This window comes from Pristiophorus japonicus, chromosome 26 (genome assembly GCF_044704955.1).
Source record: "Pristiophorus japonicus isolate sPriJap1 chromosome 26, sPriJap1.hap1, whole genome shotgun sequence".
Lineage (NCBI taxonomy): Eukaryota > Metazoa > Chordata > Chondrichthyes > Pristiophoridae > Pristiophorus > Pristiophorus japonicus.
Window position 1 is genome coordinate 19,388,074 of NC_092002.1, and position 26,124 is coordinate 19,414,197.

Here is a 26,124-nt window from a genome sequence, read left to right on the forward strand (position 1 = left end):
AGTAACCTTTATTCCAGCACTGAAATGCTGAAGGTGGGTGGAGCTTCCCCTTTTATACCTGAAGTTCAGGCTAGGAGTGTCTCCCGCAAGTTCACCACCTAGTGGTCAATGTTCTCATGGTGTACAACTTAGGTCAGTTTATACATGGGTTACAATGACAGTTGAATACATGACAATAATGGTTTCTGATTATCAATGTCCTCTGAACAGCCAAACATCAGACGCTATCTATTGAAACATCTATCATCGGGAGTCTTAAATAAAAGCCATTTTGTTTCTGTGTCTCACAACATGTGAGTTACTGAGGTTATTAAAGGTTTGTGACTAAATTTCAGCAACAGCAGCTTGCATTTATATAGCGCCTATAACGCAACAAAATGTCCCAAGGCACTTCACAGGAGCGATGATCAGAAATTTGAGACCGAGCCTCAGAAGGAGATATTAGGACAGGTGACCAAGAGCTTGGTCAAAGGGATAGGTTTTAAGGAGTGTCTTAAAGAAGGAGAGAGAGGGAGAGGTGGGGAGGTTTAGGGAGGGAATTCCAGAGCAGCTGAAGACACGGGAAATCGGGGCTACACAAGAAGCCAGAATTGGAGGCGTGCAAAGATCTTGGAGCGCTGCAGGGCTGGAGGAGGTTACAGAGGTCGGGAGGTGGGGGGCAAAACTATGGAGGGATTTGAAAACAAGGATGAGAATTTCAAAATGGAGGATTTTCCGGACTGGAAGCCAATGTAGGTCAGCGAGCACAGGGGTGATAGAGACGGCAAGTGCTCTACTCAGAGCTCCTACACGGCAAGCGAGACCAGGTGGGCAGAGGAAACACTTCAAGGACACTCTCAAAGACTCCCTGATAAAGTGCAACATCCCCACTGACACCTGGGAGTCCCTGGCCAAAGACCGCCCTAAGTGGAGGAAGCGCATCCGGGAGGGCGCTGAGCACCTCGAGTCTCGTTGCCAAGAGCATGCAGAAAGCAAGCGCAGGCAGCGGAAAGAGCGTGCGGCAAACCAGACTCCCCACCCACCCTTTCCCTCAACGACTATCTGTCCCACCGGTGACAGAGACTGTAATTCCCGTATTGGACTGTACAGTCACCTGAGAACTTACTTTTAGAGTGGAAGCAAGTCTTCCTCGATTCCGAGGGACTGCCTGTGATGATGATGGTGATGGTGAATAGGACTTCGGATAGGGGCAGCAACAAATTAAATCCCAGTACTCCAGTCATCACCCCATCCCCTGGCTCCTCCCCAACGGAGATCTGCCCTAATCCAGTTTTGAGCCAAGATGGCGGTCTGGCAGCCATCTTGGGAGCAGGTCAGTGAGAGGGCAAAGCCTTTCAAATTCTGTTATGTTAGCAAAGCTGTCGGGGTCTGAGAGAACGAAGTACCTCAAACACGAACAAGAGCTGGAAGATGTTCCATAACCAATCACAGCCTTACTGATTTAGAGCCAATTTGACTTTTATTAAAATATTATCCTGGCTCAGTCATACACTCAGCATGGGCCCAGAGCGAGACTCTGTTCATCACCTTCAAAAGAGCAGAAGGTGCTGAAACCAGAAAGGATATGCAAATGAGCTCGCCTCTATGTAAATGAGGAAGTCTTGGACTACAAGCAAATTAAAGAGTCCGCTTTGGATTCTCTCAGATCAGCAGGATCGCGAGATCCTAAATGGTTTCATGAATCATAAATGGTTCATCTGCGGGTCAATTGTAAAAGGGTCACCACTCGATGTTAACCAACCAAGTTCGCCACTGTGTTCTTCTCCTTTAACACACAGTTTCCTTAATTCTGCAGCCCCACCCTCCCCCCTCCACCCCCCCGCAGAGAATCGTAGACATTTACAGCACAGAAGGAGGCCATTTTTGGCCCATTGTGTCCGGGCCGGCCGACGAGGAGCTACCCAGCCTAATCTCACTTTGATTTAGACCAGGGGATTAAATGTAGTATCTCCAAATTTGCGGATGACACTAAGTTGGGTGGCAGTGTGAGCTGCGAGGAGGATGCTGTGAGGCTGCAGAGTGACTTGGATAGGTTAGGTGAGTGGGCAAATGCATGGCAGATGAAGTATAATGTGGATAAATGTGAGATTATCCACTTTGGTGGTAAAAACAGAGAGACAGACTATTATCTGAATGGTGACAGATTAGGAAAAGGGGAGGTGCAACGAGACCTGGGTGTCATGGTACATCAGTCATTGAAGGTTGGCATGCAGGTACAGCAGGTGGTGAAGAAAGCAAATGGCATGTTGGCCTTCATAGCGAGGGGATGAGAGTACAGGGGCAGAGAAGTGTTACTACAGTTGTACAGGGCCTTGGTGAGACCACACCTGGAGTATTATGTACAGTTTTGGTCTCCTAACTTGAGGAAGGACATTCTTGCTATTGAGAGAGTGCAGCGAAGGCTCACCAGACTGATTCCCAGGATGGCGGGACTGACAGATCAAGAAAGACTGGATCAACTGGGCTTGTATTCACTGGAGTTCAGAAGAATGAGAGGGGATCTCATAGAAACGTTTAAAATTCTGATGGGTTTAGACAGGTTAGATGCAGGAAGAATGTTCCCAATGTTGGGGAAGTCCAGAACCAGGGGATACAGTCTAAGGATAAGGGGTAAGCCATTTAGGACCGAGATGAGGAGAAACTTCTTCACCCAGAGAGTGGTGAACCTGTGGAATTCTCTACCACAGAAAGTTGTTGAGGCCAATTCACTAAATATATTCAAAAAGGAGTTAGATGTAGTCCTCACTACTAGGGGGATCAAGGGGTATGGTGAGAAAGCAGGAATGGGGTACTGAAGTTGCATGTTCAGCCATGAACTCATTGAATGGCGGTGCAGGCTCAAAGGGCCGAATGGCCTACTCCTGCACCTATTTTCTATGTTTCTATGTTTCTTCCAGCTCTTGGTCCGTAGCCATTTCGGTTACGGCATTTCAGGTGCACATCCAAGTACTTTATAAATGTGGTGAGGGTTCCTGCCTCTACCACCCTGCCAGGCAGGGAGTAAGGGTTATGGGGAGTGGGCGGGGAAGTGGAGCTGAGTCCAGGATCAGATCAGCCATGATCTTATTGAATGGCGGAGCAGGCTCGAGGGGCCGAATGGCCGACTCCTGCTCCTATTTCTTATGTTCTTAGGAGTTCCAGACTCCCACCGCCCTCTGGGTGAAGACATTTCCCCTCAAATCCCCTCTAAACCGTCCACCAATTACTTTAAATCTACTTGGCTGGGACAGAAGTCCATTGCCGGGTTCCACGTGTGCCACTTGCTCTGTTAGCAGGTCCGCAAAGTGTCAGGAATTGATTTACTCTCCAATCTCATTCGTCTGGTGCGCGCATCCCTCAATCCAAGAGAGGTCCCACAGCACAGATCCTCTAGAGCTGGGTCCCGCCAATGTGAGTGCGTCCCAAGTCTGTGCCGGTGCTGTGTCATGCTGCATCGATACGGCAGCAATGGGATGAACTTGTGGTGGTGAACTTGCTGCAGCTTGGTTAAGGCTGTAGAGAAGATGCAGAGGGGCCTGTTTGTGCATTGGGAGGAGGATGGATTCAGAGGGGCTCCTCCATGAGAACTTTGTGGCTGACAAGTACGTGTCTTCAGGCGTCTCTTTAGAGCAGTGTAGACTGAGAGACGACGTGATGGAAGGGCTGGACAACATACCTATTGATAGATTATTAATAGTTTAATAGAATGAAGAGGACTAGGGGACATAGGAACAGGAGCATTCCATTCAGCCCCTCGAGCCAGTACGTACGTATGTATTGCATTTATATAGCACCTTTCATGACCACAGGACGTCCCAAAGCACTTTACAGCCAATGCAGTACTTTTTGGCGTGCAGTCACTGTTGTAATGTGGGAAATGCGCTAGCCAAATTGCGCACAGCAAACTCCCACAAACAGCAATGTGATAATGACCCAGATAATCCGTTTTTGTTATGTTGATTGAGGGATAAATATTGGTCAGGACACCGGGGATAGCTTCCCTGCTCTTCAAAATAGTGCCCTGGGATCTTTTACATCCACCTGAGCGAGCAGACGGGGCCTCGGTTTAACGTCTCATCCAAATGACGGCACCTCCGACAGTGCAGCACTCCCTCAACATTGCACTGGAGTGTCAGCGTGGGGGTGGGGGGTTGGGGAGGGGCGGGGGTGGCGGTTGGGGGGGGGGGGGGGTGGGAGTGTCTAGTCATGATGCTCCAGGAACCTTGAGTGTGGCGCAGGCTTAATGGGCCTCCATTTCAAACGTTCTCCTGCTCATGTTTGGTTCATTGACTGCATCCTCCAGGTCCTCAATATCTACACATCTCTCCCGTGCGAGATTCAGTCATGCGATCAGCCATGATACATTAGCCAGTGTGTATTTGAGGATACCCTCTGAGCTGCTTCAGCACGCGTCTGGTGTGTTCAATCTTCTTTTGTACGGTACTAGCAAAGCAAATCAAACGTCAATATCCAAGTCGGATATCCAGGCCAAAGCTCCCGGTGTAACAGCGTGGATATCCTGTAGGCTGCCTGTGAATCCCCTCTGAGGGAGGAGCCCGATGATGTGCTCCAGGGTCTGATTAGGAGCTCCACAGTCACATGATGGGGAGGCTTTAATCTTCCACCTATGGGGAAGGTGGCAGCATCGACCGTGACCAGTTTCTGAGGTGGTTGATGGCTGTCCACGGTTTGTGAGGAAGGTTTGATCCTTCAGGTTGTACTGTGGGATCCTCGATAAGGAATTTGTTCCGTGTGTCACAGTTCTTCCGAGCATTTCGCCATCGGTCATCGAGGCTGAGGGGAGATCGCTGAAGGGCTTCGGCAACGGCCCAAAATGGCCTTCTAGATTTGAGACGGGTTGCTGGTAGGTTGGTCAAGTCGGCCTGGATCGGCATGTCTGTGCTGGCGTAGCGGTTGTATTTGCTGGAAACTGCGTATTCGTGGTGTAGGTGTGGTGGTGCGATGTTTGCAAGTGCGGGGAGCCAGGGTGGTGGTGCGCTCAATCATCGGTCTGGTCAGCGCACACACTCCCTTACACTTGTGCTCGGCCAAATTCTGTGGCTGCCATTTCAATGTTATAAGCCATTCTCTGAACAGTAGGTTTATTCTTCCAGACTCTGACCAGTCACCTTCATTTAAAGGTGAAGTAATGGTGATAGTGAAACAAAGTCATTATGACTACTGCAATGGCAAGGAGACAGTCACTTGCACGATGTAGTGCTAACGGTAAAACACGTTCTGCATACTGAGAGAGAATTCTTTGTGATTGATGGTCCAGGGATGAGGGACTTCAGTTACGTGGATAGACTGGAGAAGCTGGGGTTGTTCTCCTTGATGCAGAGAAGGTTGAGAGGAGATTTGATCGAGGTGTTCAAAATCATGAGGGGTCTGGACAGAGTAGAGAGAGAGAAACTGTTCCCATTGGTGGAAGGGTGGAGAACCAGAGGACACGGATTTAAGGTGATTGACAGAAGAACCAAAGGCGACATGAGGAAAAACTTTTTTACGCAGCGAGTGGTTAGGATCTGGAATGCGCTGCCCGAGAGGGTGGTGGAGGCAGACTCGATCGTGGCTCTCAAAGGGAGTTGGATAAGTCCCTGAAGGAAACCAATTTTTCAGGGCTATGGGGAAAGGGCGGGGGTGGGACTGGCTGAAGTGCTCTTGCAGAGAGCCAGCACGGGCTTGACGGGCCAAATGGCCTCCTTCTGTGCTGTAACCGTTCTATGATTCTATGTAAGTTGCGTTACCGATCCACAGTGTTCAACTCCATTCGCAAGTCCTCAGATAATGGAGCAGTCCGTGCTCGCTCGCAGCAGGACCTGGATGACATCCAGGCTTGGGCTGATGAGTGGCAAGTCACATTCGCGCCACAAATTGCCAGGCAATGGCCATTTGCATCTGGTCGGGGCGGCGAGCCCCACCACTGCTGGGCAGGACCAGTGAAGAAAATGACAGACGTCAAGCCTTCATCTTAACCGTAGAGTGGAGCGCCACCAACGGGAAATCAGCCGAGGTGCAGATTAGGTGGCGATCCGGCCCACGCAATCTTTGGCTGTGACATCTTTATAACATCACTAACAAGCACACACACACAAAGATGGCTCCCAACAAGACTGTCACATGTCCTCATCACATGACCTTGCCACATGACCTTTTATTGTATTTACAACAGTAGCTGCATTACATCAGTAGTCCACTAGATGGGGCTCTATAACATTGACCATATTCCCATTACGTTTCCCAACATTCCAACAGTGGACTGAAGTTCAGAAAAGTGTCTTGTTAGTTGCCTAAGTGCTTTGCGATGTCCTGAGGCTGTGAACGTCGCTACCTATAAATGCAAGTTATTTCTTTCAATAAATTACACCTGTTTAATGCATTATAAAATTCTATCCGCGCATATCAAATGTCAGTGAGTTGTTAGTTAAAGGCTGCAGCTACTGTGCAAAAGCTAACATGTTACAGTCCAGTATTGCTATACAAGCCTGCCTCACCGAGCAGTGTGAAAAGTGCTAATATTATCGTGTCAGAATGACCGGGTCAAAAGCTATTAACCAAAGGCTGATCCTTGCTGCCATCGGGCACCAGGAGAGGTGTGCTGAGATTGCTGTCAATATTTGACATCTTCCATTAAACCTGGCTCTTCCATCCCAGCAGCCTGCTGTGCCGCATTGATTGATAAAAGTGATTTTCCAAACGTCAACACGCTGATGCCGGATTGAGAAGGGAGCCGCCAAAACAGATCAATGGCAATTTACTGCAACTGCTCGAGCAGTGTCAGAGCTTGGAGAGCAGAGTTACAGCCCCGTGCTGAGCTAGTCAGCCACATCGTCAACCACGACCGCAGGAGGGGCTGGGGCAGCTCGACCCCCAACAAACAGGGGACGGGGGGCCCTAAAGTGGTGGGATACGTGGGGGAGGGGGATGTCCATCCCACATCCTGCGGAGACGACTCAACTAAGTGTCAGTGTGGCTGTGCAGGAGCGTGCTTGCCTCGGAGTCCAGAAGGCTGTGGGTTGAGTGGGTGCAGACACTGCTGTGCAGTCACGGGTCACGCCGGTCGGTGCCAAATTTCCGGGGTTGAGCTGAGGCACTTTGTTAGAGGAGGGTAGGAAGGACAACTTTCAGGTTAAATTCAATCTGTAGTACATGGAAAGTCCTGCCTATAGTGCACACTTCCTCTCAGCATCACACTCACTTCCTGTCACATTTTAGCTGTCACCTTAGAGGTCGCATTGTCGTTTATCCACTGACTCATTGTGAGCAAGGCATTGATCTGCTTGTGTGCTGTATATGTATATGTATGTGTGTATGTATGTCTATATATGGATGCGTGTATATGTGTATATGTGTATCTGTATATGTATGTGCGTGTGCGTGTCTATATATGTATGTGTATCTATATATGTATATGTATGTGTGCATGTGTGTCTATATATAGATGCGTGTATATGTGTATGTGTGTGTATGTATGTATGTGCGTGTGTGTTTATACATGTGTGTGTGTGTCTATATATATGTATGGATGTGTGTGTCTGTATAAGTATGTGCATATGTCTGCATATGTATGTGTGTGTGTGTGTCTATGTATGGGTGTGTGTGTGTATGTCTGTGCACCTGTGCGTGTGTGCGCATGTGTGCATGTCAACGTATGGGGTGTGTGTCTGTGTGTCTATCTATGTATGGGCGTGTGTCTGTATGGGTGTGTGTGCGTGTGTTTGTGCATGCATGCGTCTATGTGTGTGTCTGTGCGTGTGTATGGGTGCGTGTATATGGGTGCGTGTGTATGGGTGCAAGTGTATGGGTGCAAGTGTATGGGTGCAAGTGTATGGGTGCAAGTGTATGGGTGTCTGTGTGTGTGCCTATGTATGGGTGTGTGTGTGTGTGTGTGTGTGTGTGTGTGCCTATGTATGGGTGTGTGTGTCTGTGTGTGTGTGTGTGTGTGTGTGTGTGTCTATGTATGGGTGTGTGTGTGTCTATGTATGGGTTTGTGTGTCTGTGTGTGTGTGTGTGTGTGCCTATGTATGGGTGTGTGTGTGTCTATGTATGGGTTTGTGTGTTTGTGTGTCTATTTATGGGTGTGTTGTGTGTGTGTCTATTTATATGTGTGTATGAGTGTGCGCGCGCGTATGTGTGTCTATGTATGGGTGGGCGTGTGTGTGTGTGTGTGTGTCTATGTATGGGTGTGTATGAGTGTGCGCGCGCGTGTGTGTGTGTGTGTGAGAGAGTGTCTGCGTGCGTGCGTGCGTGTGCGTGCGTATCTATGTATGGGTCTGTTGTGTGTGAGTGTCTCTATGTGTGCGTGCGTGCGTGCATGTATGGGTATGTGTCTACCAACCTTGGCATCCCATTAGTCCGAGATGAGCTATCAACTACATTTCTGCTCCATCACCAAGACCACCTCCTTCCACCTCTAACATCACCCATCTCCACCCTGCCATTGCTCTCTTAACCTCTTGACTCATCTATTCTAACCCTCTCTTGGGGCTCCCTCCATAAACTTGAGCACACCCTAAACTCTGCTGCATGTGCTCACCCATCACCCTGTGCCTGCTGACCTACATTGCCTTCCGGTTAAGCCTCGATTTAAAAATTCTCGTCCGTGTTTTCAAATCCTTCCATGGCCTCGCCCCTCCCTATCTCTGTAACCTCCTCCAGCCCCACAATCTCTGGCATCTTGAGCCTCCCCGATTACAATCGCTCGACAATTGGTGGCTGCACCTTCAGCTGCCTAGACCCCAAGCTCTGGAACTCCTTGCCTAATCCTCACTGCCTCTCCACCTCTCTCTCCTCCTTTAAGACACATACTACCTCTTTGACCAAGCTTTTGGTCAACTGTGGTTCTCATGTGGTTTGGTGTAAAATTTTGTTTGACAGTGCTCCTGTGAAGTATCTTGGGACGTTTTACTACATTAAAGGTGCTATATAAACGTAAGTTGTTGTGTATGTTTGTGTGTGTGTATATCTGTGTGGGTGCATCTCTGTATGTATGTGTGTGTCTGTATGTCTCTCTGTATCGTCCACATTGTCCGCATGCCTGACTCCCAAAGCAAGCGCTCTACTCGGAACTCCTACGAGGCAAACGAGCCCCAGGTGGGCAGAGGAAACGTTACAAGGACACCCTCAAAGCCTCCCTGATAAAGTGCAACATCCCCACCGGCACCTGGGAGTCCCTGGCCAAAGACCGCCCTAAGTGGAGGAAGTGCATCCGGGAGGGCGCTGAGCACCTCGAGTCTCGTCGCCGAAAGCATGCAGAAAGCAAGCGCAGGCAGCGGAAGGAGCGTGCGGCAAACCAGTCCCACCCTCCCTTTCCTTCAACCACTGTCTGTCCCACCTGTGACCGGGACTGTAATTCCCGTATTGGACTGTTCAGCCGCCTGAGAACTCACTTTTAGAGTGGAAGCAAGTCTTCCTCGATTCCGAGGGAACTGCCCATGATGATGATGTGTGTGTGTGTGTGTGTGTGTGTGTGTGTATCTGTCTCTATATGTGTGTGTGTGTGTGTGTGTGTATATCTGTGTGTGTCAGTGTGTGTGTGTGTGTGTGTGTATCTGTCTCTATATGTGTGTGTGTGTGTGTGTGTGTGTGTGTGTATCTGTCTCTATATGTGTGTGTGTGTGTGTGTGTGTGTGTGTGTCAGTGTGTCTATTTGTCTGCATGAATAGGGCTGTGACTTGTAGTTAAAGAACCCATAGCCCAGATTTTATAGTTGGTCTTTCCAGACTGCGGAATGAAAGGTGACAGTAGAAGGCAGAGTGAAGGATTGGTATCAATTGCTGGCGTTCTACAGTGCGACACACCTCAGATCAATATTGGCCTGAGATCACAGCCTCATCAGTGGCTGCCAACATTCATTTCGTGTGCTGTTGCTAAATCGGGAGCAAGAAAAGTGACAGAAATTTGCTAATACACTCCGCCATTCTGTGCCATAACTAACTCTGCCTTACTGCTTTTAATTTCGGAGAGATACCTGGGCACAGAGGGCAGACAGAACAGACGAGGATGAATTAATCCCCAGATGGAACGGCTGTGTTGAGCTACAGGAAGGTGTTTGCTTTGCGTGCCATTAAACCTATTGGTGCGTCACACAGGAAAGTCAAACAGCGGGAGTTTCTAACCCGGTGGGGGCAAGGCAAGGTGGTCACATGGAGAGACAGAAGGTACTTTCATCTTATTCCAACTGACAGCTCTGCACTCCTCCAATTCCGGCCTCTTGCCATCCCCGGCACTGCCGTCAGCTGCCTGGGCCCCAAGCTCTGGAATTTCGCCCCCCCCCCCGAGACCTCTCCGCCTCGCTCTCTCCTCCTTTAAGATGCTCCTTAAAACCTATGTCTTAGACCAAGCTTTTGGTCACTCGTCTTAATAGCTCATGTGGCTCGGTGTCAAATTTTGTTTCTGATAATCGCTCCCACATTACAACAGTGACTACACTCCAAAAGTACTTCATTGGCTGTAAAGCGCTTTGGGACGTCCGGTGGTCGTGAAAGGCGCTATATAAATGCAAGTCTTTCTTTCTTTCGTTCTGTGCAGTACCTTGGGACATTTGACTACATTAAAAGTGTGCTGGAAATGCAAGCTACTGTTCTTCCTCGAGATCATCAACACCGCCTCTGATGCAGTACAAACACACAGAGCATCTGGATTCAGCACTTCAGCCCGACAGAATCAGAGGTCAGAGTCCTGCAGGCTGGTGGAGAGATAGAATAAAGCTGGGAGAGAAGTGCTCTGTAGTCCCAAGAATTTAGTCTCGTTTATGCGAGGTACTTGATATTTTGACTAATTTTGATGACTTGACTAATTCCACTGAACTAACTAGTGTGTTTAGATGTATTCATTGTTCACTTTACCATCTATATTCCAGAGGGCAGCTGCCACTTGTTTATGATAAACAATCCAGATTAGGCCTTTCAAGCCGATTGCTTATTTCAACAATTGTCCTGTTTTAAGAAGTTAATAAAGTAACTTATCCAGGGTCAGTTCTTGAAAGCTAGAATTCTTTCATAGTTAGGTTTTCTTAATCTGGCTTTGTCTTATTTTTTAAAGAAGTTAAAAGAAAGAATTTTTAAAGAAGTTATAAGACAGTGTCTTATTTTTAAAGCTGTTATAAGGTAGAATTCCTTCACATGTGACCCCTACTCTCCCGTAACCCAGCAATAGGATCGAATCTCCCAGAGAGACTGGGACAGAGAGGGAGAGAAACAGAGACAGTGTAATGGAGTAGGAGAGGGAGCGACTCAGATCGCGAGTAGCTACCAGACCGCCTCAGGGAGACAGAGCGACCGAGACAGTGGTAGATGGTTATTCGGGCAATAGTTGTAGAGAAAGCAAGCACGCAGTGGGCAAACATCAGCCGTGGCTCAGTGGGTAGTGCTCAACTCTGGGTCCAAATCCCACTCCAGAGACTTGAGCAGAAAAATTCAGTACAGTACCGAGGGAGTGCTGCACTGTCAGAGGTGATGTCTTTCGAATGAGACGTTAAACCCCCTCCCCCGTCTGCTCTCAGGTGGACATAAAAGATCCTAAGGCACATTTCGAAGAGTTGTCCCCGGTATCCTGGCCAATATTTATCCCTCAACCGACATCACTAAAAACAGATTATCTGGTCACATTGTGATATCCTGCACACATTGGCTGCCTACATTACAACATTTCAAAAGTACTTCATTGGCTGCAAAGTGCTGTGGGATGTCCTGACGTCATGAAAGGTGCATATTCTTTCTGCAACCCACAGACACGGGGCTGTCGATGGGCTAATGCTGACCTGCGGTGAATCTCACCCACAAGCCACAGTCCTTCTCGAGTAACCCCCACCCCCCCACCCCACGCCAAACTATCCCCGCCACCTCCCTGCCAAATCCCCCACCCCCTCACCAAACTCCCCCGGCCCCCGCCAAATCCCCCACCCCCACCATGCCAAACCCCCCACTCCACCACAAAATCTCGCATCACCAAATCCCTCACTAAAAGATCAGCTGTTTTCAGCGCGGTTACAGCAGGGAAGCTTGACCGAGTCAACTCTGGCAGTCCTTTAGCTAAAACGAGGGTACGGTAGCACGGTGGTTAAGTTACTGGGCTTGTAATCCAGAGACCTAGACTAATAATCCAGCGACATGAGTTCAAATCCCACCACGGCTATCTGGGGAATTTAAATTCAGTGAATTAAATTTGCAATAAGCTAGTGTCAGTAATGGTGACCATATTACTAACGGATTGTTGTAAAAACCCATCTGGTTCACTGATGTTCTTTGGCCGATATGTGACTCCAGACCTACAGCAATTTGGTTGACTTTGAAAGGCACTCAAGGGCAATTTGGGAGGGTCAATAAATGCTGGCGATGCCCACATCCCATAAACAAGCAAAAAAAAATCAGGGGGTCTGGGTACCCCTCAGTGTAATATAGAATCCTAGAAATTTATAGCACAGAAGGGGGCCATCTCGGCCCATCGTGTCCGCGCCGGCTGATAACGAGCTACCCAGCCCCCGGTCCGTAGCCCTGTAGGTTACGGCACTTCAAGTGCACATCCAAGTACTTTTTAAATGTGGTGAGGGCTTCTGCCTCTACCACCCTTTTAGGCAGTGAGTTCCAGACCCCCACCGCCCTCTGGGTGAAGTCATTTCCTCTCAACCTCCGACCAATTATTTTAATTCTATGCCCCCTGGTTGTGGACCCCTGACATGTACAAATACATCCTCACTCTGTGCTGTCACATTAGCTGGATGTTGCTGGTAGGAAACTGACAAAAGAAGAAGTCTCTCGCCAAATAATTGTCATAAAATTTTACGGCCCACTAATGCGTTCCTCCTTCTGACATTGCTACGCTGCTCTATCTTGAAGCCTGGAACTTTAGTGTTTGCCGACGTTTCTTTGAATGAAGGGGACTCTCTGATATAGAGCTGGGGGGGGGGGGTGGTTTGAAAAGCTTTGATGAAGAACCATGTCCGTTTCAGTGAAGGGAAAACTGGGAGAGAGAGATCGGCCCTGACAATCAAAGGTCGCTACATCAAAACATTGGTGGTTCAGTTAGGGTTAAAGAGCAGAAATCCCTCCTCTGTACCCCCTCCCCCACACCCCCACCCCAGAGACTCACGCAGAAAATCCAGGCTGACTCTCTAGTGCAGTGCTGAGCGAGTGCTGCACTGTCGGAGGGGCCGTCTTTTGGGCGAGATGTTAAACAGAGGCCTCAAGTACCCTCTCGGGTATTGGCGAGACTCAGACCATCTCCCACCCCACCCCAGCCCCCACACCATCACCACCAAGGGCCGCTCTACCCTATGACAATAAGGACTCACCCAAGACAGACACAGAGTGGCAAATAATTGTGCCTCCAGCAACAAACCTTTAGAACTACAATTGCAATCCTTCAGCACGATGGCAGCAGAAATCGAGGACACTGTTATATTCACTGTTATATTGAGTCACACGCCCCCGTCTATTTTAATTGTTTTATCTATTCTCTGCAATCTAATTCCAACATCCTGAACCATCCACTGACAAATAACATGCTCGTTGAATAGAATCACAGAAATTTACAGCATGGAAGGAGGCCATTCGGCCCATCGTGTCCGCGCCGGCTGAACCAAGAACTATCCAGCCTAATCCCACTTTCCAGCTCTGGGTCTGTAGCCCTGTAGGTTACGGCACTTCAAGTGCACATCCAAATATTTTTTAAATGTGGTGAGGGTTTCTGCCTCTACCATCCTTTCAGGCAGTGAGTTCCAGACCCCCACACCCTCTGGGTGAAAACATTTCCCCTCAAAGCCACTCTAAACCTCCGACCAATTACTTTAAATCTATGCCCCCTGGTTGTTGATCCCCTCTGCCAAGGGAAATAGGTCCTTTCTATCCAGGCCCCTCATAATTTTATACACCTCAATAAGGTCTCCCCTCAGCCTCCTCTGTTCCATAGAAAACAAACTCAGCCTATCCAATCTTTCCTCATAGCTAAAATTCTCCAGTCCTGGCAACATCCTCGTAAATCTCTTCAGTACCCTCTCCAGTGCATTCACATCTTTTCTGTAACGTGGTGACCAGAACTGCACGCAGTACTCTAGCAGTGGGCTAACTGGTGTTGTATACAGTTCAAGCATAACCTCCTTGCTCTTATATTCTATGCCTCAGCTAATAAAGGCAAGTATTCCGTGTGCCTTATTAACCACCTTAATTGCTGGAGGCAGAAATTCTGCCTTATTTGCCACTCTGTCTGTCCTGGTGCAACATTTACATTTCACTGCACTCCAGCCTGATGCTGAAGCACTTATTGACAAACACGGCAAACACTGCTCCTCTTGACCTCGCCGGGCACGTCGGCTAGAAACCTCTTTTCCCTCCCAGTGTTCTGCAGCAAACGCCAAGGAGTGCAGCTGTCGGGGTCCCTGAGGAGCAGGAGAGCAGGTTGCAAGAAGCTTCTGAAGACCCCAAAACGTGGAGCCACTCACCAGCTACAACAAAGGAAAAGTAGTGACAGGTTCTCTCGCAGGGACTTGGAAAACAATTGGACTGGATTTTCGGTTCTGCTGATCTGGGGGCGGTAATGGGGGCCTGGCGGTAAGGTTTGTGCCCAGGAAGGGTTTGCGCCTCAGTCAGCAAAATTCGTCAGCTGGGCCCCCGAGTGTGGGGCGGAGCGCTAAGGGAGGCGTTGTACACCTCTCTCAGGGCGTTAGGCCGGCTGAGCATGGGAAAATACCGAGCTCAACAGCCGGCCTCGGAGTGCTCTGAGAGAGGCCTGGGGGGGGGGGGGGGGGAAACTCTGAAAAAAACCACCAAAAACATTCCCAATAAATAACTCATGCCACCGCAACAGAAAGCGCAAAAAAAACAACAAACTCCCACACTTACCCGAGGTGGCCATTACTGACCTCACTGCGGCCGCTACAGCTCGGAGCGCCCGCTGCCACAGGCGGCCCCAGCAGGGGGCGCTGCGGGTCGGGCGGGAGCCAAAATTCGAGCCGGTGTCGCAACCCGGGGCGTTACACACCGGCTCGCCTCTCCCGGTCGGTAATGCTCCGTGCCCCGCCCAAACCGGCCCCAAATGTCCCGGCGGGGCACTGGGAGCTGGCCGCCTGCCCGGAAGTGTTTACCGCCGCCATTGCCGCCTCTCCGGGGCGCTAACAGGGGCAGCAGAAGACAAAAAAAATCCCGCCCGTTAGTGAGTTACAATGGAACTTTTAATTCCACTTCAGACAAAAAGGTAAAAGTTGGCAGGAATGCCTTGCTTGCAATCCAAAATTTCAAGCTATGAAACAAAGTACCCATTCACCATTCTAGATACCAACGTTTTAGACTGAATTGCGGAGAAAAGTGGAGAGGGGTTTGTTTACCAGAACCACTTGCCTTCTGAAAGGCGTTATATAAATGTAGGTTCTATCGCCCAGAGTACAAGCACAAGAACACGGATCCTTTCATTAGACACAGAAGATGGCGGATGACCAACTTTACTGACAGAGGGGTTGGCTAAGTTCCACTTTATTGTTCTCGCAAACACTTTGGTGTTCCAAATGCTTTGATAGCACAGACCAGCACAGTGCCATCTTGGAGGGTGAAGTGTGTGCATTGCAATGCAACATTGCACAGTACAACACCATTGACACAACTCAGTCCCCAACACAAGTAGATCCAGAGAGGACCTGCATCCCGACACAAAACCCAGGCACTCACAGCAACAAGAAAAGGACACAATGGGCTTGGTGCAAAGGTTCATCCTTCCAACAACGACATGAGGAATTGGGAACGCAGAGCCACGGGGCCTCGATATTTGTACCACATGGACACAAAGCATCTTCAACCCTGAGCGCATCTATTTCCATCATCACATCCGCACAACAACTATTCACGAGTAGTCCACAAAATTCAGAAACATTTAAAGAGCGGTTTCAGAAAATAATTCAGTATTAGACCTTACCTGAAATCTTCCGCCATCCGGCGTGTCCACCGACAAAAGAAAATGGCCATTTCCCATCCTCCCGCCCCCACGCCATGATGTAAGGGGCCATTTTGAGAATCGTTACAGCACAAATTGATTGGTGGTGACATCGCTTCGCTTAAAAACAAACTCATTCACAAAACCCTTCAGTTCTTCCTCGTTTCCCCTCCCCGCCCCCCCCCCCCCAAGAAAAATGGATAAGGCAGCCAGGAGCAACACTAAGCATGCTGGTAAATTGCCAACCTTGCCCCCGCCCCTCCCCCGTTGCAACAATGTGCAAGTTGTCCTCAGCGTCACACAGCATCACAATGTGAGCGGTACCCAAACAAAGTGGTCTCTGATTAGAAGCCAACTCCATCTGACTTTTGTTTTCGATGGTCTGAAAGGCAGCCTGCCAATTTAATTAATGTTTTTGTACAAGAACGAGTTGTTGTTCATTTATTTCCACCCCCCACCCCCCGTCACTTCCGAATTGGACTCGCTCTTGACAACAGTAAAGTCCTATTGCTTCACTTCCCGAATGTTCTGTGCAATGATGAGCACCTCGCCAGGGGCAACTTTCTCCAGCTGGAATTAGCGGAAGGTATGGGGCTTGGGCCTGTACAGCCCGACCCTCCTGCATCCAACGGGAAGCAGTGAGGAGGGAGGGGAGGGGGGTAATTTTATCCTAATTCGTTGGGCGGGAAACCCACAGGATCGGGTGAAACGCCGCTGTTACACCTTCAATGGAGAGCAAAGGAGGCTGAGGGGTGACCAATTATAGGCCTTTAAAATGAGGAAAGGTTTTGATCGAGTGGGTACAGAGAGAATGTTCCCACTTGTGGGGAAGAGCATAACTAGAGGCCATCAATATCAGATAGTCACCGAGAAACCCAATGGGGAATTCAGAAGAAACTTCTTTACCCAGAGAGTGGTGAGAATGTGGAACTCGCTGCCACAGGGAGGGGTTGAAGCGAATAGTATCGATGCATTTAAGGGGAGGCTGGACAAGTATATGGGGGAGAAGGGAATAGAGGGTTATGCTGATAGATTTAGATGAGGACAGACGGGAGGAGGCTCGAGTGGAGCATAAACGCTGGCATGGACTGGTTGGGCCGAATGGCCTGTTTCTGAGCCATATATGCCAAGTACGTAAAAACAGTGGGATAGCAAACCAGCACTGTGCTCAATCCCGTCAGCTTCACGATGGGTGGCCAAGTTAAGATTGCCCCTATTGCTACAAGAGCTAACAGGGGCAGGAATGGCAATTATATTCCAATATATATATAAATTACATTCCAATATATATTAAACAGACGCGACTGCTGCCAACGAGCTAGAAGCTGTGGAGAAATGTTCAGCACACGCACGCTTCCTGCTCGTTACTGGAGCAGGCTCGTGAAAAAAACATGTCGGGGAGGGGGCAGGCTTGAGTAACAAAAAAACCGGAATCAACGCAACACGCTTCCGGTTGCTGCCTTGCACAGTGCGTTTCCGCGCAGCTTCCTGTCGTTGGCAGCAGTCACTGCGATTTTAAAATTCAGAAAAAATTCCAAGACATATTCAACCCACTGTTTGTTTTTTGACGAGAATGTGAAGATAAGAAGCTCGCTGTACAAAGCTCCGAAGAACAGAGATAGTAGAGGCTGGAGCATAAAGCACAGATGAGTTTTAACACTAGCTCGCTCCAACGGTAAACGAACTTTCAGATTCCCCACATTGGGATGAGTCAAGTGGTGCGGGAACTTAAGAACATACGGAATAGGAGCAGGTGTCAGCCATTTGGCCCCTCGAGCCTGCTCCGCCATTCAATGAGATCATGGCTGATCTTCTACCTCAACTCCACTTCCCCGCCCGCTCCCCATAACCCTTGGCTCACTTATCGTTGAAAAATCCGTGTATTAACTAGTTGCTACCCTCTTTTGGTTTGTGTTGGTGTATAAAGCAGTGACCACCAAGATTCGTGTACTTACGTGGTCTCGTCATTCAGGAACTCCAGTTCCCCGTAAGCATCCTCATAGTCCACGCCTCCTCCCCTGGCCGTGCCTTCCACAGTTCTGTAGGGTATGATCACCGTCCCGCGAGCTCCAGAGGTCCTTAGCACCTTCAGCTCCATCACGCCAACGCTCTCGCTCACGTGGTAAACCTTGTCTTCAAAGGTGAAGATGCCAGCGTGGTCATCGTCCAGGATGGTCACCGTAGCAACCAAGGGGGATACCAGACGTCCTTTAGGATAGTCTGTCGGATCCGAGTCAAACATGCCCTCGGCATCGCCGCTCTGCAGGTTGCCGAGGCGGACAAAGAAATGCTCATCTTCCTCAAATATGTCGTCGTCAATGATGCCCACGGTGATCTCTTTCACCGTTTCACCGGGCTTGAAGATCAAGGTGCCTTCGCTGTATTCATAGTCCGAGCCAGCGTTGGCCGAGCCGTCTTCCGTCCGGTAGTCCACGTAGAAGGTGCTGTTCTGCTCCCCGCCTTTGCACACCACGGTCAGGGTGACCAGCCCGCAGTTCTCCAGGCACTGGTAGTTGGCGGGCTCGAAGCAGATGTTGCTGCACAGCTCTTCGGCAGGGTCGGGCTTCGCCTCGTGCAGGTTGGTGGTCCTCTTTGCGTGGTCGGCAGCGTGCTTCTTCAGGATGTTGCCCGCCCCGGTCATCATCCTCGTGGCCTGAATGCGGTAGAAGGCCCGGCTCTTCTGCTGGTGGAGCAGGGCGTAGTAATTGGCCATCTCCACCAGTTGTTCAAGCTCGCGGTCGGGATACTTTTGCTTGAGGTCTTTAAGGATGCGGATGGCTTCCTTGCGACTCTCGTCCAAGTCTTTGGCTTCCAGAGAGATGACAGTGCCATCAGGCAGGACACTGTCCCCGGGCTCCAGGATCATTTTCCCGTCCATCTCGATGCCCTTGGGGAGCTCGCCCTCCGTCTCGATGATGATGCCCCGGCGCTTGTCGGCCCGGTACCTTTTGTAGACGTACTTGTAGAAGAGCAGCCTCTTATCGGCGATCCAGGCGAAGACGACGCAGACCGGGAAGAACATGAGGGTCACCAGCCCTTCCCACACCTGGACCACGCCGGGGGAGAAGACGGCCAGAATCAGGTACATCCAGATGTAGGCGAAGATACTCCAGGAAGCCGTGACGAAGAAGACGCGCAGGTGCTTGACCCGGCGCACCTCGCCCTCGGGGATGCAGTAGACGCAGACGGCGATGATGACAAACATGTTGAAGGCCGCGCTGCCCACAATGGTGCCGGGCCCCAGTTCCCCGGCGTGGAAGCCATGCCCGCACACCTCGATGAGCGACAGGAGGATCTCGGGGGCCGAGGAGCCCAGGGCCATGAGGGTCAGGTTGGACACCGTCTCGTTCCAGATGCGGACGGTGGCCACGCTGGTCTCCCCATTGGGCTTGGTGATGGTGATCTCCTTCTCCTGCGAGGTGATGACTTCGATGGACGACATGAAGCGATCGGCGATGATGGAGACGCCGAGGAACATGTACATCATCGCCACAAAATAGACGATCGCCCTGGCAACCTTGTCTCCCAAAGACGGGTTTTGCGGGTACCATATCGGGAGGATAATCCCACGGTTGCATTGGAAAGACCCGAAACAGGATGAATTGGACAGGTCAACGGGGTCTTCTGTGTCAGTCCCTTCTGCTTCCCAAATGGTCATCATGAATATGGTGACCATGAGCCCAGACCCCAGGAGAGGGGACAGGAAGCTTCTCCACTGTAACTTGGCCATTGGCGTGGTTTGCTCAGAGAGAATAACCTTAATTTCAGGAGCTCGCAACCTTCAGTTGCCTGTAAAAGAAGATAAAAAGGAAAATGTTAAAATTGTTGCACTTCAAGGCATGGCAGCTGGTGACATGAACATTTCTCTCAATTAACTCAAGACAAATATTTGGTTCAACTGTAATCACACCAGAAATTAAATTTGAAGGATCTGTCATTTTGCAACAAAGTCTCTTGCAAAACGTTAACTCCCATGTTTAAACATGGGATTGATTGATGTCGATCCCAGTCACAGGACCCGTGCAGAAATAATGTGTTTGAACAGTTTCAAAGAGAGAATCCAGATTCTTGTTTCAAAATTCACCATGTGCAGCTGGACAGTCCCATTCCCTGGAATTGGACACATGTTCACACCTGGATTACTGCTTTAGAGAAATCAATTGTAATAACATAAAACCCCTTTCATTCTGGATATGTTTAAAGGAGGCTATGCTATCTCAGTTTTGTCACAGTGAGTCCAATTCATGTCACACCTCATGCAGGCTTCATAACGGTTACACCCGCATAACTGAACTGTAAGCTTATTGAGGAAAATCTTGCATTTATATAGCACCTTTCACCACCTCAGGACATCCCAAAGCCCTTCACAGCCAATGAAGTACTTTTGAAGTGCTGTAATGTAGGAAACCTAGCAACCAATTTGCGCACAGCATGGTCTCACAAACAGCGATGAATTAAATGACCAGATAATCTGTGTTTTTAGTCATGTTGTTTGAGGGTTAAATATTGGCCCAGGACACCGGGGAGAACTCCCCTGCTGCTTTTCGAAATAGTGCCGTGGGATCTTTTAGGTTCACCTGAGAGAGCAGATGGCATCTCGGTTTAATATCTCACCTTAAAGACGGCACCTCCGACAGTGCAGCACTCCCTCAGTACTACATTGGTGTGTCAGCCTGGATTATGTGCTTAACTGGGACTTGAAACATAAGATTCTGAGGGTACTTGTCAGGGTAGATGCTGAGAGAATGTTTCCCCTCGTGGGGAATCTAGAACTCGGGGGCATAGTTTCAGAATAAGGGGTCGTCCATTTAAGATGGCGATAAGGAGGAATTTCTTCTCTTAAAGGGTTGTGAATCTTTGGAATTCTGTACCCCAAAGAGCTTGAATATATCAATGTTATGTATAGAAGAACTCCACGAGGCTGAGTACTGTGAGCTAAACTTAGTGTGACCTTAGTCTTTATTACAACTCCAGAGTGCCTAAACAACATGGCAATCAACCTTTTATACTGGCCCTGCACATGTGTGCAGGTGACCATTAGGACTCCAACAGTCGCGCCTTCTGGTGGCAAGTATTACATAGTTACATACATAACATTCAGTGAATCATTGAATATATTTAAGATGGGGATAGACAGATTTTTGAACAACAGGGGAATCAAGGGTTATGGGGAACAGGCAGGAAAGTGGAGTTGAGGCCAAGATCAGATCAGCCACGATCTCATTGAATGGCGGATCAGGCTCGAGGGGCCAAATGGCCGACTCCTGCTCCTATTTCTTATGTTCTTATTGAACCCAAAACCTCAGAGATGAGAGAGCTGCCCACTGAGCCAGGGCTCACACCCATTTCTGATTGTGGTCTTCCGAGCTACTTAGTGAGGTGGTCCTTGGAGGTAAGTATGCAATGTAGAGTTAGTCCGAGGTCTACAGGCTTTGGGCCATGTGCCAGCCAGTCTCAGCCTCCATGTTCAGCAACAATCACATGTGGCTGCTGTGCCTTGGTTCAAGTTGTCATCAATCGTTTTAAAGTCTCTCTCTCTCACTCTCTCACTCTTGAAACCAGGCAGATGTCATCGACATACTCGACTGGCCCAAAGATTGTTGGCGGTAGAGCATTTGTAAATGTGCTGAAAAAGAGTTGGAGCAAGAAGGTCCCTGAGGGGATCCGTCCTTCTGGATCTTTCAGGGGCTCAGCCTATCGCGTGGCATCACCTGGAATTGTCCGCCTCGGGAACATCACCTCCGTAGTCATAACAACCCTTTGATAGCCTGAGCAGCAGACCACTTTGCCAGACGGTATTGTACGCTGCTGTCAAGTCAAGAAGCACAGGACCTCGCTCCTTCTGTTGCACAAACACTTCACATATTTATCATTCATTAAAATTGAATGTTTGACAAAAATTAATTTTTTTGAATTTAAAAAAAATGTTTTTAATAGAGCTAAAAATGAACTTACCTTAAAGGACAGGATATTTAATATAAAAATTAGTGATAAAATGTTATTTTTCTATCTTTTAAAACTCTTACGCTGGTAAAAAGCAGGCCTTACACCAGGCGTAAGATTTTGAAGGATATTCGCTGGGCAGGGGAGTTGGGCAAATAGCCCAAATCTCCACCCGCGGAGGCCCTTCTCCCAGGGATGCGTTGGAATTGCTAGAAGACATTTTGACTGTTCGCAAGTGGCGGATTTTGGTGCGTAGCCATCACGTGCCATGAACCGGCAACTTGCGGGACCTCTCAGGCACGTGCACGCAACCTACGCACTCGTACAGACCACAACCTTCGGCCCGTTAAGTTACTACCTGTAGAACCGAGACTCAGACGGTTTAAACGGTTCCCTTTCTGGGCTGGAGAGACTGATTGACATTATCACCCCACCTGGAGACACAGTTCTCTTTTTATATGTAACACTGATGCTTTTTGTGCAACCTTACATTTATATAGCGCCGATGTAACAATGATGTCAGAGCCATGGGTTGGGAGGTGAGGAACAAAGACTTTGGGAGGGCTGAGCTCCACTGGCGGAAATGTCTTCACCTCCCACGACCTTATCTTATGTAACCTCAATGTTGGCCATGAGACGGATTTGCTTCATTTAGCCTTTAATAAACCTTCAAGTGCTTGACTGCACGCTGAATTAATTCTTGGCAAAAAGGCACAGGAATGCAACCCCAGTCGATAGCAATACATATTCATATTACTGACAATAGAACTTGCGAAAAATCACATCATAAGACTTGCATTTATATAGCGCCTTTCACGACCACTGGATGTCTCAAAGCGCTTTACAGCCAATGAAGTATTTTTGGAGTGTAATCACTGTTGTACTATAGGTAATTTGGCAACCAATTTGCGCACAGGAAGCTCCCACAAATAGCAATGTGATAATGACCAGATAATCAGTTTTAGTTATGTTGATTGAGGGATAAATATTGGCCCCAGGACACGGGGGATAACTCTCCTGCTCTTCTTTGAAATAGTGCCATGGGATCTTGTACATCCACCTGAGCGAGCAGATGGAGCCTCAGTTTAACGTCTCATCCCAAAGACGACCCCTTCGACAGTGCGGCGCTCCCTCAGCACTGCACTGGGAGGGTCAGCCTAGATTTTTATGCTCAAGTCCCGGGAGTGGGACTTGAACCCACAACCTTCTGACCCAGAGGCGAGAGTGCTGCCCACTGAGCCATGACCAATACCATGGCCAGCCCGCCTCCCTCATTGAGCGAAGCGGCCAAATCCCACCTACGTCCTCGATTTCCGTGACACCCTGGGTGAGTCCCCCAACACACAGTGTCATCATTCGCTCCCCCTCCCCCATCACAGTGAACTTTAAAGCACAACAATGACAACTTGCATTCATATAGCATCTTTAGCATTGTGAAGCATCCAAAGGTGCTTCAGGGGAGCATTATAAAAAGTTTGACAACGAGCCACATAAGGAGGTATTAGGGCAGATGACCCAAAAGCTTGGACAAAGAGGTAGGTTTTAAGGAGCGCCTTAAAGAAGGAAAGAGGGGTAGAGAGGTTTAGGGAGGGAATTCCAGAGCTTGGGGCCTAGGCAGCAGATTAAAATCAGGGATGCTTGAGGGAAGAATTAGAGGAGCGCATTATCTCGGAGAGTTGTGGGGCTGCAGGAGAGTCTTAAAGAAGGAAAGCGAGGTAGAGAGGTGGAGAGGTTTAGGGAGGGAGTTCCAGAGCTTGGGGCCCAGGCAACAGAAGACAGGGCCACCAGTGGTTGAGCGATTATAATCAGGAATGCTCAAGAGAACAGATTTTGAGGAGCGCAGACATCTCGGGGGGGTGTTGTGGGGCTGGAGGCGATTACAGAGATAGGGAGGGGCGAGGCCATGGAGGGATTTGTAAACAAGTATTAGAATTTTAATACTGAGGCGTTGTTTAACTGGGAGCCAATGTAGATCAGTGAGCACAGGGGGTGATGGTTGAGCGGGACTTGGTGCGAGTTCATCATCATCATAGGCAGTCCCTCGGTGCGAGTTAGGATACGGGCAGCTGAGTTTTGGATCACCTCTAGTTTACGTAGGGTAGAACGTGGGAGGCCAGCCAGGAGTGCGTTGGAATAGTCAAGTCTAGAGGTAACAAAGTCATGGATGAGGGCTTCAGCAGTGGATGAGCTGAGGCAGGGGTAGAGTCGGGCGAAGTTACGGTGAAATCTGCCTTGGATGGTAACCTAAATAGCTGATAACGGATCAGCCACCAGTTCTACTCCCCGCCCGATTTGCTATCCCATTGGCTTCAAGTGCTTCACTATCGCCCACTTTCCGTTAGCACGCAAGAGGAATTTCACCTTCATCCTGTCCTGGTTATTGAGAGTGGGGCTTCTGGTGAGGTACAGCGATCCACACACCACTTATAAACACCTCTGGTTTAGAATTCACTGTAGTGCATTTCAAAGAGAGAATTGATTTTTGGAGAGAGCTCGCTTAGGCAATAACTTAAAGCTGTCAAGATATAATCCCCATTGAACATGCACACGTCTTAACCTCAATATTGGTTTTATGAAGATTTTCAGAAGTGTCCTTGATTAAGCAGTCTTGCAAACTAGAGCAAGGTCTCAGTGAGAACTAATTCCATCCTGGACAAGGCGAAGGTCATCTGATAGTCATCACCACTCTCACCTGAAGCCCTCAACATCTCTCTGTCACAACCTTCCTAGTTTCTCTCTATTTCACTGGTATGACTACGGTCTGTGCTCCAGTGAATTATCCTCTCTCCTTCCTCCTAACCTACAAATTGTTCAGTGAATTTCCTTCCTCCACTAGTTCACAACCACCACACATTTCGTGGAAGCGCGAGACACGCCGAGTGAACAACTCTACAGGGCATTGGTGAGACCACACCTGGAGTACTGCGTACACAGTTTTGGTCTCCGTATTTGAGGAGGGATATATTTGCATTGGAGACAGTTCAGAGAAGGTTCACTAGGTTGATTCCTGAAATGAAGGGGGTGTCTTATGGAGGAAAGGTTGAGCAGGTTAGGCCTGTACACATTGGAGTTCAGAAGAATGAGAGGTGATCTAATCTGCCCCAGGAGAGTGTGCACCCCCTGCCCCGGGAGAGTGTGTGCCCGCCCTGCCCCGGGAGAGTGTGTGCCCGCCCTGCCCCGGGAGAGTGTGTGCCCCCTGCCCCGGGAGAGAGTGTGCCCGCCCTGCCCCGGGAGAGTGTTTGCCCCCTGCCCTGGGAGAGTGTGCCCGCCCTGCCCCGGGAGAGTGTGTGACCGCCCTGCCCCGGGAGAGTGTGTGACCGTCCTGCCCCGGGAGAGTGTGTGACCGCCCTGCCCCGGGAGAGTGTGTGACCGCCCTGCCCCGGGAGAGTGTGTGACCGCCCTGCCCCGGGAGAGTGTGTGACCGCCTTGCCCCGGGAGAGTGTGTGCCCCCTGCCCCGGGAGAGTGTGTGCCCCCTGCCCTGGGGAGAGTGTGTGCCCCCTACCCTGGGGAGAGTGTGTGCCCCCTGCCCTGGGGAGAGTGTGTGCCCCCTGCCCCGGGAGAGTGTGTGCCCCCTGCCCTGGGGAGAGTGTGTGCCCCCTGCCCTGGGGAGAGTGTGTTCCCCCTGCCCTGGGGAGAGTGTGTGCCCCCTGCCCTGGGGAGAGTGTGTGCCCCCTGCCCTGGGGAGAGTGTGTGCCCCCTGCCCTGGGGAGAGTGTGTGCCCCCTGCCCTGGGGAGAGTGTGTGCCCCCTGCCCTGGGGAGAGTGTGTGCCCCCTGCCCTGGGGAGAGTGTGTGCCCCCTGCCCTGGGGAGAGTGTGTGCCCCCTGCCCTGGGGAGAGTGTGTGCCCCCTGCCCTGGGGAGAGTGTGTAGTGCTGCCACTGGTCAACCAAATGGGGAGACAGAGCGTTTAAGATTTAGCAAAAGAAAAATCCTAACACATGCTTTCTTTATGTTCTGAAGAAAGACTTGCATTTCTATAGCACCTTTCACAACCTCAGGATGTCCCAAGAGATTTACAGCCAATTAAATATGTTTGGAGTGTAGTCACTGTTGTGATGTAGGAAGCAACCTGCGCACAGCAAGCTCCCACAAACAGCAACAGCCAGATAACCTGCTTGGTTTTAGTGAGGTTGGAGGAGGAACAAAAATTTACAGGACATCGGGGATAACTCCCCGATCATCTTCTAAACAGCGCTGTGGAATCTTTGATGTCCGCCTGAGAGAGCAGACGGGGCCTCGGTTTAACGTCTCATCCGAGAGACGTCAGACACTGCAGCGCTCCGT

General features: G+C 49.7%; 1 protein-coding gene across 6 annotated transcripts in view; it reads right to left on the reverse strand.

The window, feature by feature from the left end:
• The window catches only part of LOC139239229 (sodium/calcium exchanger 3-like), a 519,976-nt gene that overhangs the window by 402,936 nt on the left and 90,916 nt on the right, over positions 1-26,124 (reverse strand). For all 6 annotated transcript variants that reach the window (XR_011588619.1, XM_070867916.1, XM_070867913.1 and 3 more), the window contains exon 2: positions 17,853-19,686. Coding sequence is in view for 5 of the 6 variants with exons in the window: in XM_070867916.1 (XP_070724017.1) it covers positions 17,853-19,627 (1,775 nt within the window). In the remaining variant the exon portion in view is untranslated. The remainder of the gene's footprint in view (positions 1-17,852; positions 19,687-26,124) is intronic.